This window comes from Apaloderma vittatum, unplaced genomic scaffold, assembly GCF_000703405.1.
Source record: "Apaloderma vittatum isolate BGI_N311 unplaced genomic scaffold, ASM70340v1 scaffold41103, whole genome shotgun sequence".
NCBI classification, from domain to species: domain Eukaryota; kingdom Metazoa; phylum Chordata; class Aves; order Trogoniformes; family Trogonidae; genus Apaloderma; species Apaloderma vittatum.
Genome location: NW_009709472.1, coordinates 4,044 through 18,922, shown reverse-complemented (window position 1 = coordinate 18,922; position 14,879 = coordinate 4,044). Strand labels below are relative to the sequence as shown.

The window sequence follows — 14,879 nt, the reverse complement described above, 5'->3', positions numbered from 1 at the left end:
ACAATTGGAGGTTCCTTCGCCCGCGGCAGCCGTACCAGTGTCCTATCTGTGAGCACATTGCTGACAATAGCAAGGATTTAGAGAGCCACATGATCAACCACTGCAAAACAAGAATGTATCAGTGCAAGCAATGTGAAGAATCCTTTCATTATAAGGTAAAGTTCTTTCCTGTGCCTGTCTATAATAGCTAAATAACCTATTTTGCTACTTTTTTCAATAACTGGAGATCCCGCTTTCTAACTTAATTCAGTCTGACACCCTGGCTTCGTTGTCATTACAATTAGGGACTATTGCCAGCAGCACTTTCCCAATATACAGTTCAAATATAATTGTTCTGCTTTACCCACTGAAATAAACTTGTTTCCTCATGTAAGTTTTTTTTCCTGAGAACCACCTTATGGATGTATTAATATCATGTTCGCGGGTTTTTTCCCCACGTGTAGCGACTACAGGAAGAAATGGAAGTATCACAGACCTTAATAGTTGAAACTTAAAAGAATGCTCAGACATGCCTGCTCGTGACTGCACAAAAGTAATCTTGGCATTTGGGGCAACATGAGACACTTTGAAACAGAAATTCTTTTTTTTCCTCTGTTGTTGTGTTGGTCTGGATGTTCTGCAGAACTTGGATCTGAAAGATTGTACCCCAGAGCAAAGTATTTCTGCTATTTTTATAATAGCTATTTTCAGTATTAGCAGTGGTGAGTGTGTTCCTATGTACTCAGTTCAGTATTCAGGAATATAGAGCAGGCAACATCAGTATCTGGCTGTACATCTGAAACTCTCGAAGGCAGTAGTAGTGCAAATTTTCCCATATTTACTGTTGTTTAGTCCTAGTTTGAAAAAATGTACAGGTAGGGTAGCAAAAGGGTCTCTTTTCCCTCTCTTCTCCAAGCAAGTATAAACAGGAATCACATACTCTTAAGTCACTAGGAAGTATGAAAATTGAGTCAGTTTTTGCACAAGCCACCCTTTAATCTCCAGTCTAATGCTGCTTTTGGAGTAGAATAATTCTGGAGGAAGAGCTGTTTGCCACTTCTCTGTGGGAATGGAGGAAGAAGGAAATTTATTTTCTAAAGAAACACAAACCATATAATCCTCTCAGGCACTCATATCAATCCTTTATGCTATTAATTAATGTTACTTACTTTGGTTTGTTTCTAATAAAATTATCTGAGGGATAATCTGTATATATGTTAATACACATTTTATAACAATTGCCATTAAAATGTGACGTGACCACTATACATTTGTAGTGTACATTTAAGTGTGGGAAATTGTTTTTTGCAGAGCCAGCTGCGAAATCATGAAAGAGAACAACACAGTCTTCCAGATATCTTTTCAACAGCTGCATCTAATAAACTAGTAGTTTCCAACGAAGTAGATGAAAGAGAAGGTACTGTTTGTATTTAAATTTGAAATTGCAAAAAGTCACTCATAACATTAATTCTGATTGCTGTATTTGTATAACACTGGTTTTAAGATCTTGTTCATGATGAAATGTTTTCATGCCTGTTCATAACCTTAAATGTGTGTTATTTTCTGTGTGCAAAACTTACCATAGTCGGTTTTGAGATACTTTACTGACATTTATTGGTAGGTAAAATATTTTTAGCTCCTTGAGTTGGACCTTGTATTTCTTCTTATGAGAGTATTACTCTGAATTCTTAAGAAAAAAAAAATCTTTTTTTCCTTCCTTCAGCAGCTTCATTGTTTTCCAGATCACCTACAGTAAACAAGAGAGCCTTTTTTAGAACTCATTGCGGTAATGTAGTTTGCTGTCAGCATATACATGCAATACTATCCATTCTGCACTTAGAAATTTCTGTTTAATTATGGTAATGTCCAAAATGAGTCATTTGGACTAATGCAAACCTGTAAAATGTAATACTAGCAACCTACATCTGTAATAGTTGCCAGGGTAACAGTAGGTATGCATTTTCTAAATGTTTAACTCCCTATCTTCTTGTAATTTAATAGTGTTTGTGTTAAAAACAACAACAAAACCCAAACCCTTGATGTGTTACGGTAGTGAAATGATGGGGGGGAACCACAGATTTTGAAGTTTGGAAGAAAATGTGGTCTTAAAATGCTTTGAGCATCCTGGAGGCCCAATGTTGATTATTACAACTTGAATGCATCCTCTTCTCTAGTGAGTTAAAGTTATTGAAAATATTTAGAGCTTTTTTATTCTGAAGGCAGCATTGTAATTGTTAGTATTTTGCAATTCTAGAGCACTGTGAAAAAACATTAGTAATTATATTGCTTCTGAACAGCTATGGGCTGAAGGATTTCCATTTTGTACATGCAGCTCTCTTCTGTCCTAGCTATGGTCTCTTGTTTGTTCATAGAGCAAAACGTGCACTCTAATAGTACTTAGATTGCAGTTGGAATTTCTAGGTTCTGCTCCTACCTCTACACCTCATCAGTGAATGTGAAAGTAATCGTTGAAATTGATGCAACTACTTGTGAAAAAAGGTACCAGCCAGTATGAGCCAGGGTGGACAGCTTGAACCATCAGTGATTTGTCCAAAGGAACATGGGACATGTCAGAACAGAATGAGATCCTTAGCTCTTGACTTCTGCTCTCATAGCTCGCGCTTGCTCTTTTTCTGGCTTTCAGTATAGAAGTAAGAAATTTAAAAGCTAATGACCTTATCAGCCTCAGGTAAAATGACCCTTCCCAACTCCTTTTGGCTCTCACCAATGCAGAAGGCATTTAAATTCAGAAAATGGATCTGTAGTGCTTATTACATCCCCAAGACCAAAGTCTGAGAAAGCCATCTGGAGTCAGGGGGAGACAGGAAGAAGGCTGAGGAGTCTGCTGGTAGTGGGAACGCTCCCATTAATTAGTCTGTTTTTTTCTTCAGAAGAAGTAATATAAATGTTTTAATGGAAGGGAGAGGGGAAAAATAAAGTTAGTTTCTCTAGTTACAGATATCTCTGATCACAGCATGGACTATTACTTCTGACAATGTTTTGCTTATTTTAAACCAATGTTTTAAAGATGTCATGATACAGGAATAACTACCTTCAACACTTGAACCATGTCGGATTTGGGGAATTCTGTACCTTTTGAGCTAAAGGTGACTGAAAATCAAGATGGCTATCTGCTTTTGAAAATAGTATGTTTTAATAAGTGTTTTTTAGAGTTTGTAACCTCATCTTGCAACTTAACTTTCATGAAAAAGAAGTCCCTGTTTAAGAAAACTGCTTGCTTTCTATTTAATTACTTTAGAGATTTTTTAAAATATTTTTTTGCTCAGTATTGTCTTATAAAAGTGTTAGAGCCGTGCATTTTAATTGATTGTTTACCCTACATGAAATTTAGTAATGTCTCTTGAATGAAAACAGTTCTCCTTTTAAACTTTTATTAACACATACTGTGGAATGCTTAAATTATTTTAGAACCGATTTATAGTCAAATTGCAACACCACTGCAGTACAGCCATCTCTTGTCAAACAGATGTCATCCCTATAAAGCGACACAAAACAAAGAAGTTTATGGCACAGCATCTGTTTATGTGAAAGACGCCTGAGCTGGAACAGTTTCATTTCTTGTTTATGAAATAGTTAGTCCTAAAAGTCTCTTTATTCATCATGGTTGTACAATAAATTAAAAGGAAGCATAATGACACTGGATATGATCGGATTGTAAATGTCTAATAATGAAGGAATAGGGTAATAAGCAGCATCACGGGAGCACCTGTTACTGCTGCTAGAACAAAGATTTCTCATTTCCTGCTCACTTTAAAGAGACCTGACATCCTCCATCCAGAAAGCAAAAAAGGCCCCAAACCACAAGAAATATGCCAGTGCTATTTTGCAGCGGCAAGAGATTATATGATATATTATAATTTATGTGCATTGTGTTGAAGGAATAAATATACAGTAGTGTTTGGTGTAAATAATTGCTCCTAAGCATGTGCTATTGGGTGGTTAGCCACTTAAACTATGCAACAGATAATATGTTTGCATAACGCTTTAAAAATCTCATTAGATACAGTTTGTTTTAAGCTGCCTGCCCAATAAAATACCAAATTTGTAACAGAAAATACATTTGGAAGCAGTTTAATCTAAAGCTGCAGAAGTTAAGATAGAAAACCCATTGAAGTAGAGCATGCAATAGCTTAACCTTCACACAACCCCTGCTCTCCCACCGAGTTCTTCTACATAAATGTGCATTCATAAAAGAATAATTGTGGAAATAAAAATTCCAGAATCTCCAAGTATGTAATTAAGATTGTTTTGATAATTTATATTAAAGAAAAAAAACTACTAAATTTTACTAGATGAGCATATTGTAGAAAAAAATTCTGATATATTTTGCTTTCAGGTTGACTTGCAAAGAGTGCATGTTATATATTACTTCTATATTATTTTTCATAAGAATGTTAGAAGAGTGAGCACTGTGTCCTGTTTTTAAGTAAAAAAATATAAAATAAAAAAATATAAAATATTTTTTCTGTTACCTTGATACTCGCACAGTTATTAAAATTTTATTTCGGTTTGTCATTGCATTCAGATTGCTATTTTATGTCTATCTTCAGAATAACCCTTTAGGGTTATCAACCCTATCTAAACAATTTGTATCTTGAATCAAATGTGCTGAATTTTGGAGTGAAAGTTGAATGAATGGTAATTTTCCCTTACAGTTTAAGTTTAGCTGTGTGACTGTATCCCTCAGAGTAATATAACTAAAACTTTTTTTGACATAATTCAGTGCTCGCCTGTGGAAAAAAGAAATCGAAGTGAAAAGCTGAACTTTGGTTTTGAATTACGTATTGCACTGGTTTATTCTGCAACGTCTCCTTAAAAGAATTTTACCGTAAAGATTCTTAAATGTTGCTTTGTTAATGAATAGATTCAGTCTGGGTTATTATAGTCCAGAGCAAAATTATCTTTACAAGATCTGTTCAGTATTTTGCACTTATGCGACAGAATTTCTTTTTCCAAGATAAACTTTACAGTTCCTCCTGAGTTCATTCTGCTTGTCTCATTCTTCCCTTCTTTAGCTAAAAATAATTGGAATTCAGGAGGTGTGAAAGGGGGAGGTGCTCTTGACGCTGACAAGCCAATTCCTCAGGATTCAGCGGAGAGGAATCCCATTTGGGAAATCAAAACTTACAGTTTTCATGGAGGGGAGTTATTTTTGTTGTGGGGAGGAGTTGGGAGGCCTGGGAAGTAGATTGCCTGCTGGTATTAACAGAGTTCTTACGGCATCTAAAAACATCCTAAAACTCAAAAGATCCAGCTCATACACCCTTTTCTGTTCTACCTGGGATCTTCTGGCATATCCTACTAGTAGTAAAACCCTTCACAACACAAACTAGTTATTTGTTTGTGCTGGAGATAGGCTCATATGAACGGGAAAAGTTTCTGAAGTCTGTTCTTGCAAGATTTGAACTTTACTTTGTCTCCCACACATTAATCATTGAATTGTGTACTTATTTTGGTTTAGGGATGTACTTTAGTAATGATATTTACCCACCAGAGAAATTCTTCAAGGATCTTTATCAGTTTCTTCAAAGCCCATGTGCATAACTAAGAGTAATGACAAAATGTAGAATTACTTAGGCTAGTGAAGAGGTTAGATACAGAAAGAAAACCCTTTGATTTTAATTTGATATTTCTTTTGGCAGTAGTGCTGATGTCAAAAGCTCCAACCTTGATGTTCTTTCATGGTTCTGCTGTTCCCTCCCCTAGGCAGTGCATGAAGGCTGCATAATAGGCTGGAATGGAAATAGGACCTGCATAAAATGTACCATCCCTCTTCCTAAATGTCAATATTGTAGCCCAAATCAGTTCCATTATTCAGTGAGGGAGCAGAAATAGGGCTCCTTACATGTCAAAATATTCAAACTATGCACTTGCCGACACACTTTTTCCTATGTTGAACTGGTCATTAGCCTTTGTTTTTACAACCATTCATTTTTAAAGAGTTTCTTTCATTCTGGGAAGAAAAAATAATTTTTGTTACAACTGCTTTTTAGTTATTTGGAGAAGTTCCAAATTATTTCTTAACACATCTGGTCAGTATCTTCTTTTCTTTACCATCATCTCAGATCTTTCTAAAAGTGTGAGTGTATGTGGATGATAAAGAGGATTTATATGCTTCAGGAGGTCTTTTGCTTTTCTTTTCTGTTTGCCAGTTGGAAACTTGTCCTTTCTCAGTGCCCATCTTTTCCTTTGATTTGACTGATCTGCAAAGCAGTGAAACTGCTGCGTTCAGAAGTTCCCACATTTTATCACCTTTTACTGAATCACAGGATTTTAACCCAACCGCAGGAAGAAGGGTGGTGTCCACATAGAGAGAAAGAGTATGTTTTCCTAAAGTTTCAGTAATTTCCGTAAATGGTAGGGCGAATGCAGAACAGCATGGTAAATAAACGATACCTTTATTATCTCTGTGTCCGTTTCCAGTTTGTTCTGGATACTTTTAAAGTACTAAATATTTATAGATATTTAGAAGTATTACTTTAAAATGTTGATTCACGTTTCATAATTCAATTGTGCTGAAATTATCATCTTAGATCTTCTTAAAATGCCGAGTGCAGTTCTAAAATAGTGGATTTTGTTTCATACAGGAAATAAGTCTTCGGTTCAGAAACTCTATCGATGTGATGTGTGTGACTACACAAGCACAACTTACGTCGGTGTACGAAATCACAGGCGAATTCACAATTCCGATAAGCCATATAGGTAAGTGTCTCAATGGTGGCTAGCTAATGCCACGTGCTTAGTTTACTTATTTTAACCAACAAGGTTACTTAATTGCTGATGCAGTTTTGAAGGTATTGTTAAAGAATTTCAATTACATAATTTTACTCCAAATTTGAAGGAGCCACACTTGCTGGTTGACTCAAACTATGTAATTAAGATTTGCTAACTCTTCTAGAATGCACCTTATGCTCTAGTAGTCTACTGCTTGTTTTCAGTTTGAAGCATTCAGATGTGGAAAGGCAAATAATGACATTATAATACCGAATTTCGCCCAATTGTAATAATATATTTCTTGAACTGCTCGCACACTTCATGTCATTTTGGATTATCTTTACTGCAAAGTGTTCTCCATTGCCATATTGCTGCTTTGCATGCTGACTTCTACAGACTGTGGCAAAATTCTGCCCTTTGTCTTGCCACCAGTCCCCTCATCTTTTTCACAGGTTTTGAACAATATTAACACACTCACTTAGGATCTGATTTTATAACTTTTCTGAAAGGGTGTTATATGGATTTATACAGAAACTTTGATATCTAAAATCATGTGTAATACTATAGTTCAGGTTCCCAGCAGAAAAATAAATCATATATTTTTCTATTGGTTGCTGCATAAATTCCTGCAAATTTTTACCTATGTTCATTCAGTGTGGATCTCTGTCCCTCTCTAGTGGCTAGAAAATAAATACGAGTTAATAGAATTTTTGATCTAATATACTTCTATCTTTTTAATACAAATTCTGGAAACTCCACACCTTTAAATGCTCAGCTCAGGCAGCTTTCTCTTCTGGATAAGCAAACCTAGAAGATGTGTTGTATTTTGATTTGTGCATTAAAATGATGTAACACTAGCAAAAATTTGCAAGACATTTGTTTAGAGAGCAAATGTGGAATGCAAACAGATTTTTTTTTCTCCTCAGGACCTTCCCTTTGCCATTATTTGTTACTTAGTGAGGTTTGGAACAGCAGTGTAGAGTGTCTTGTCTATGTATGTAACACCCAAATTGATGTTGATCAGCCTGTTTGATTCAGCAGCCCTTGAAATTTTTCTGTTGGTGATACAGACTGCTGCATACTAAATTTAAGACTACTAATATGACTTGCTTTTCGTAGTACTTTTTCGTAAACCCCTTAGAGAAATCTGCAGACCTGATAGGATACCTAAGCCAAAGCCTAAAAACCAGAAAGGTCCGGTATTTACAGTATTTCTCCTTCTGAAACATGTATTCCTCATGCCTTTCGCAGTATCAGATAGCAACCTACTATATTGCTGCTATTTTTATACCTATAGACATTTTACTATTTGACAAAACTTGCTGGAAATTAAACTGTGTAGTTTCCAATGATGCATTTTTGTAGAATTGATACCTTCTAGACTTTAATAGTGCACAAGTCCTTTTAAAAATTAAGTAAGTTACCTCAAGTTAGGTATCCTGCAGTCTCAAACTGTTACTAACTGTAGACCAGGCTTAGTAAATATTGGACATTTGACGATTTCAAAAAAAAGAAACAACTAAAGTCTTAACAAATACATAGAGTTTTAGCTGAGCTTGATGGCTTCTGCTTCAATATGTAATAGACAGGAAGCTTGTGCGATACTATACTGATATTTATGAGTAGCATGGTATTTTGTGTAATACTTTGGGATCCAAATCTGTGGATCTAAATGTAAGTCCAGATTGGTTTATGTATTGTCTTAATACAAAGCTGCTGTGACAGAAGTAGAAAAATAAAAATGTAGACAGCATGATGTGACTTGTCTTAGAGCATTTGAGTCTAAATGTGTCGATCTTGTCCCTTGCTTCTATTTCAGGTACAATGCCCTGAAACTTAGACATTTTATTATTAAATATATAGTTTGGCTTTTAAAATGTCATGAGAAACATGGCTGTTGCATTAAGTAGAATACATATTTTGAGGGATGAGACTCACTTCTAAATACACTGTGTCCCCTCTAGCTGTTACGCTCATAGTCTCCCTTTGCACAACACAGACAAGCAACCTGCGTCAAGGGCTGCATCCCCGCGAGTGCATCCCCATCTCCCTTACACGTCGTGATGCTTGCCAGCGTGGTGCACAAGAGAGATGTCGGAATGGAAACAGCTTACTTGCCTAGTGATTCTTGCTGAAAGGTGGAGGCTCTTTTGGGCTGCCAAAGATTCTCTTGGTCCAAAATTTGAAAGTTAATGTCATCACTTGGACTTCTGTAAATATTGTAGTCTTTCCAGATACCTTTGCTTTCTCACAGATTTTTATTTCTGGAATAGTGTTAGCACTTAACTGTCAGATTAGTTTACTTGTTGTTGTCTCTTTAGATGTCGAGTATGTGACTTCGCCACCACAAATATGAATAGCTTGAAATGCCATATGAGGCGCCACCCCCAGGAGCATCAGGCAGTGCAGCTAATGGAACAGTACAAGTATGTAACAGTTCTAATTTGGCAAAAAGGTGTGACAGTAGTGATTTTGTTATATTAAGATACAAAGCAGAGTTCAGATTTGATTCTTTTCCCTCCTAGATTCATACTTTGTTCCAGTGACTTTTTATTTTTTGAGAGAGAAGGAGATTTGATGTGGCATTCACAGGTGATGTTTATGCTAGCTAATTGTCCATGACATCCCTCTGGTACAGTATTCAGCTTTTTCTTTCCACACTGGGATGGTTGCATATAAACTGCCTGTTGCAAGTAGTTCCTGGACTGTGTTAATTGCCAAAGCATGCCTGGAATTGCGTGGGCGAAGGTGTGTGCCAAAACCATGCCAGGGGCACTTGTAACATTTAACATTATAGACTGTTACATTCCAGTATACAGGAATGTTCTTGGGCTTTGTTTAATATCCTACTCTAGGCACAGCCTTTGCATATACATATTGGTTAGAATCCAGATTGGCATCACACTTCTCTAATTAAGAATTAGTATAAATAGTCATTATGTTTAAGTGAGGTGTGTTCTTTATAGTCCATAGATATGTGTGTTTTATGTATAGATAAGAAAGTTGGCATGAATACATGCAGTTGTTTGCTTCTAATTTGCAGCAAACCGAAAAAGCTGGGAAATGAAAGAGAATCAGGAATATTCTGAACATTTTGTAGTGGAAGATTTTAAAGGCAGTAGGAAGAACCCAAATAAAGCACATTCACATAAGGGTTTCTTCTCAAGGAAATCTGCTTCTACAGCTTCAAAGTCCTTTCATCGTATTTTTCCCCAAAATGTTCCTAGTAGCACTAAGTTCTATTTGCTCTGCTGTCATACTTCATATAGTATTGCTTAGTACTCTTAGTATTACTAGAGATTACTGAAAATCTCCACACTTCGGTTCCTGCATCCCTGAGGAAGTTCTCTTATCAAAAGCTGCAAGACAGTTGTTTCCTCAGTACTGTCAAGTTGAGTAATTCAGTTGTTTCTTCAGAACAGTCAAGTTTAATAATTCAGCATAGGTCAACCAGTAGGGCAAATCATGCTATAGAATTGAAATGTTCTACTATGAAACTCAATGGTAAAATAATTCCGTTTCTCTGGGAATGTCTTGTATATACTGTAATTATACGTTAACTGTATAGCCATACAGTGTAATGCATCAGGCTAAAAGCTGTTGCAGTTTCTGTGTCTTTGAATTGAACTGTATGCTAAAGCAGTCAACAGCTCATGTTATTGGTCTCAGCAAAGTAAATCTGATTAGCAAATCACCTGAGTAAATTAATGTACTTCAAATAATGAGATAAAAAAATGAGGGATAAAACAAACACTGAACTGTTGCCTCATTCACTGTTACCAACGCACTGACCAAGCTGTGTTAGTGGTGCAGAAAAATCATACATAAAATAAGATTACTGAAATACCTGTGCGTATCAAATGAATTAAGATTATTTTCTGATCTTTTAGTTCTGTAAAAAAAAAAAATTTGGCCTAATTTTATCTGTAAATTAATGATAAGGTCTGCTGGTTTTCATATTTTTAATGATGTCATTATTTTGTTACAGCCTCATTAGAAATATTAAGATTCTCAGTGTCTGAGTGCTCAATGTCAGTGTGAACTTGCCAGTAATTGAAAGCATCCATTTTCTTTATAAGGCTTCAAATTAGAAGGAAAAGAGTAAAACAGTATCCTAGTAGTACCTTTAGAATAGTACATTCCAAATAAGTAACAGAGAAAAGAGCTAGAAGGACATGCCTGTTGTTACCCTAAAGGACAGAATTATCTTGCAAAGTACTACGCTTTCACCGAACTTGTCATCACGATTTTTGCAGTTCTCCACAATCTTCTGCTGAGTAGAAATATTTTCCCGTATATGACTGTTTGCAAGGCACTAAAGGACTGTATCCTACTGTCATTGAGAGAAGTGGTGAAACCTCACTGAATTGTAGCATGTAACACTTTTACATAGGCCTTCTGGTGTTTCCAGGTTATATTTCTGAAAACGTCTTAAAAAAACTTATTAGTATAGTAGTCATTTAGCAGACTCATCAACATATCTGGATCATCTTACTCTGATTGAGGAGAGAGATAAACTGAGATGCATTCTAGCTGTAATTTATTAGAATGAGGTCACCTATTTCTAGAAAAAACTGATCTTAGTCTTTTTCATGTGACCTGAGAAACCGAAGACTTCCAAAGTAGCAGGTAGCTAAGAGAAGTATCTTCCTCATCCAAAAGACAAAGAGCTGCGTCGACTTTATGTCGAGTACTGCTCTGCTCTGGAGTGATGTCATGCAGTATCATTCACCTCCTTCATGCTGAGATGATTAATTTATCACCTTGGAAAACACTTGTAAAAGCACTATAAAAGAATCCTCTGTTGCTTGTTCACGTATGAAAGAAAAGTCCTGTGGGATCTGATCAGTTTTGGGTTATTTGTATCCATAAACATACACTTAAAAAGCTGTGTAAATAGGATTTATTCTTCAAGGTTTTGTTTACTGTATAAGACAGTGTTTTATAGGGAAATAGAAAATATAGTCTTGTGGTACCCAGGTTGATGGAAAACTCTATGGACAAAATTGACACCTGTCTGAATCTCCATCTGTGAATATACTCAAAATCCGACCGGACATGGTCCTTGGCAACCTGCTGTAGCTGATCCTGCTTGAGCAGGTGGATTGCACTGGGTGACCTCAAGAGGTCCCTTCCAAATTCAGCAATTCTGTGATCCTTAAATAAGCTAATATATGCTACAACAGAACAACTTTATTAGTTCGGTTAAAAATACCAGTGTTAATTACACAGCTCCCGCTTGCTTCAGAGCAATGGCAGCGAGAGCTCACTGCCTGCCTGTCAGATACCACACCGATGTACTCCATGTTTCTGCAGTCATCAGAACTATTGCGTTTTTGCAGGGTTTAAACAGTTTTAATGGGCCAAACAGGTAAGATTTTAATTGAGTTGTCAGAAAAAGGCAAACTTAAAAGTTCTCATACCCTGAAAATAGTCTTACATTTCAGGATGAAACTTTGCGAACTGACCTGACCTAGTTAAGAAACTGAGAAGGGGACCAAGAAGCGGATGGACATGTATCTCTCTACTTATACTTTTGGAAGAAGTAATCCATTAGTACACTAATAAAAACTAACTTCTAAATGTTTCTCTTTTTCCTTCTCCACATTTTGTCCCTAGATGTTCTCTTTGTGGATATGTTTGTAGCCATCCTCCATCCCTGAAGTCCCATATGTGGAAACATGCAAGTGACCAAAATTACAACTATGAACAAGTGAACAAGGCTATTAATGATGCAATATCACAAAGCAGCAGGTACATCTGTATTACTTGCAAGCCCTATCACTTAGAATTTTCAAAGGACCCAGCTTTGATCCAGAAAAAGTTCCTGTAAAAAAGCATCAACTGTTTTCTTTTTTATTCCTATTTCAGATTTCAAGGGCAGCTTCCTGACAAAACCCCATCAGAATGCACAGAGGAAAGTACAGTACCTATACTAGGAAGTTCAGACAATTTGGTGTCTTTTACAGAGTCTATAAACCAGACTACAAATGAAATTTCAGGTTCTGATGAAAATGAAAAACCTAACCTGATGAATACCTCATGCAGCTTAGAAAAGAACTCCACTCTACCCCATCTTGGCACAGAATACTGTGTTCTTCTCTTCTGCTGCTGCATTTGTGGTTTTGAGTCTACCAACAAAGAAAACTTGCTTGATCATATGAAAGAACATGAGGGTGAAATCATAAACATCATTCTAAATAAGGACCACAGCACAACTCAGAACACAAACTAGGTGAAGCAGAGGTGAACAAATTAAGGAGAGGGTTTCCTAGAGTGAATATTTTCTTTCTTTGCTAATTTTTGCCTGAGAAACTTGCTAAAGAGAAGAATTGCAAGCAAAACTTGATTTCCCATCCTGAGTCCTTGTTTCAGTAGAGTACTGTATTTAACCAAGGTCTGATGAATCATTTAGGAGATAAATATAAGGAGTGAGGAATAGAATGATCCGTTTTAACCTGTTATTTCTCTATATGGTGCCAAGAATGTAAGATTGCTGGGTTTTTTTTCTTTTATTGTCAGGTACTAGTCAGTAATAATGCATTACTACAGTACTTTGAAACCCAAAGGTATGAAAGCTTTGTATCAATTGAAAAGCTTTTTTCCTCCTCCCTCTTTGCTGTTTTCCAAGTATTTCATCAAAGAACTGTTTTACTGTCGCTTCTGAAATTGGCAGCAGACCAGATAAAAATGTTACAGCATGATTTCATATTGCCTGGATTCTGAAAGGTAGGGAGAGGGGAGGTGGGTGAGGGCACAGTATGCTTGCATGCGCACATGGGCGTTTCATTTTTCCCAATCTACTTTTAAGGCCTTAGAAACTCCAAGTCGTCCTTCAACAAAGACTGCTATCCTTTCTGTCCCCTAAGAGCAGTGGGAGCTCAGGAGCCTAGAAGCATTTTGCTAATAACTATTTGTCTGATTGGATCCTAGCTAAAAATCTGCTATCTTTCAAACTGATAGTTCCTTTGTAATAATGACCTGCTGTTTCTTAATGGTTTTCTTGACAAGTGCAGCAGAACTATTTAAAAAATATCTTAACACATGTCACTTTTAATTTGTGGTGATTATTTTGCAATGTGTATGAGCAATGTTTTTTGTTTTGTTGGGGTTTTTTTATGATAGCAAGATATTAACAATAATTGCCAGAAAGAGATGTAGATAAACCTATGTAGATTCTTAAAGATGTAGGTGAGCACAAACTGGGATCAGGAGAAATGCCTACATACTTCAGAGTTCCTTGGAGCCCCACTGGCTGACTAAATTTCCCATTTTTCTGCCAGAGCTGTAACTGTAGAAATAATTCACTGAAAGATAAAGTAAACGTCCTATAGAAAACCATATTTTTTTTTAAAAAAAGGCAAACAATATTTTAGGCAAAAATTGCACCTGGTCATTTGTAGAATAAATTTTACTAGTGCATATAATATGGATTCATAAAGTTAGGGATTACTTTGTTTTCTAAGAAACATATAGAAATCTCTCCCTTTTAAAGCCTTTAGCTTCTAAAATTACAGTGCTTTTTTATTATTTTATTTTACAGTTGCAGCAGTTTGCAGTAGAAGATACTCATCTGTGTATAAGTTTGGAATATTATTATACTGGCTGATTACCTGGCAACTTTGTTGAGGCTATTTATAAAGATGGCTACTTAAATTCTTTGTAATATATGCTTCAATCAAGTGAAGTAGTAGCATTTCCAAAGAAGCCTTTTAGCAGCCAGATTTAAACTTTCTAGTTTGGGCATATATTTCTGATTTAATGAATGGCAGATGCACAGAAGCAGGCCTACTACCTCCAGACACGAGGATGCAGTTACCCAATTCCTAGTAGCTCATTACTTATAAGATGACTTACTTTTAGAAAAACAGTATTTGATCGTTAGCTTGTTTATACATTTCTGCTAGCAGAAATAAGCTACAACTATAAATCCGAGAAGGTGGCACATGTAGTGTACAGTCTATGGCGCTACTGCTGACTAGAAGTGGCAAAGGGGAGGCAAAAACAAGTCATTACAACTTTATGAAGCAGCACAAAATCTCAAGGCCAGGGTAAAGGCATTAAGATTCCAAGTAGATTTGATGGGGGTTTTTTTCAGATTATTTCCTAAATTTGCCTTGTTCTTTTGGGCTAAATGTCTATTGGTTTGTTTATAAATTAGATAG

General features: G+C 36.1%; 1 protein-coding gene across 1 annotated transcript in view; it reads left to right on the top strand.

The window, feature by feature from the left end:
• ZNF507 (zinc finger protein 507) overlaps positions 1–12,949 on the top strand; it is a 14,974-nt gene extending 2,025 nt beyond the window's left edge. The window contains exons 2-6 of the mRNA XM_009866928.1: positions 16–155; positions 1,291–1,396; positions 6,588–6,702; positions 12,334–12,468; positions 12,586–12,949. Of these exons, the coding sequence (XP_009865230.1) occupies positions 16–155; positions 1,291–1,396; positions 6,588–6,702; positions 12,334–12,468; positions 12,586–12,949 (860 nt within the window). The remainder of the gene's footprint in view (positions 1–15; positions 156–1,290; positions 1,397–6,587; positions 6,703–12,333; positions 12,469–12,585) is intronic.
• Positions 12,950–14,879: the final 1,930 nt, after the last annotated feature.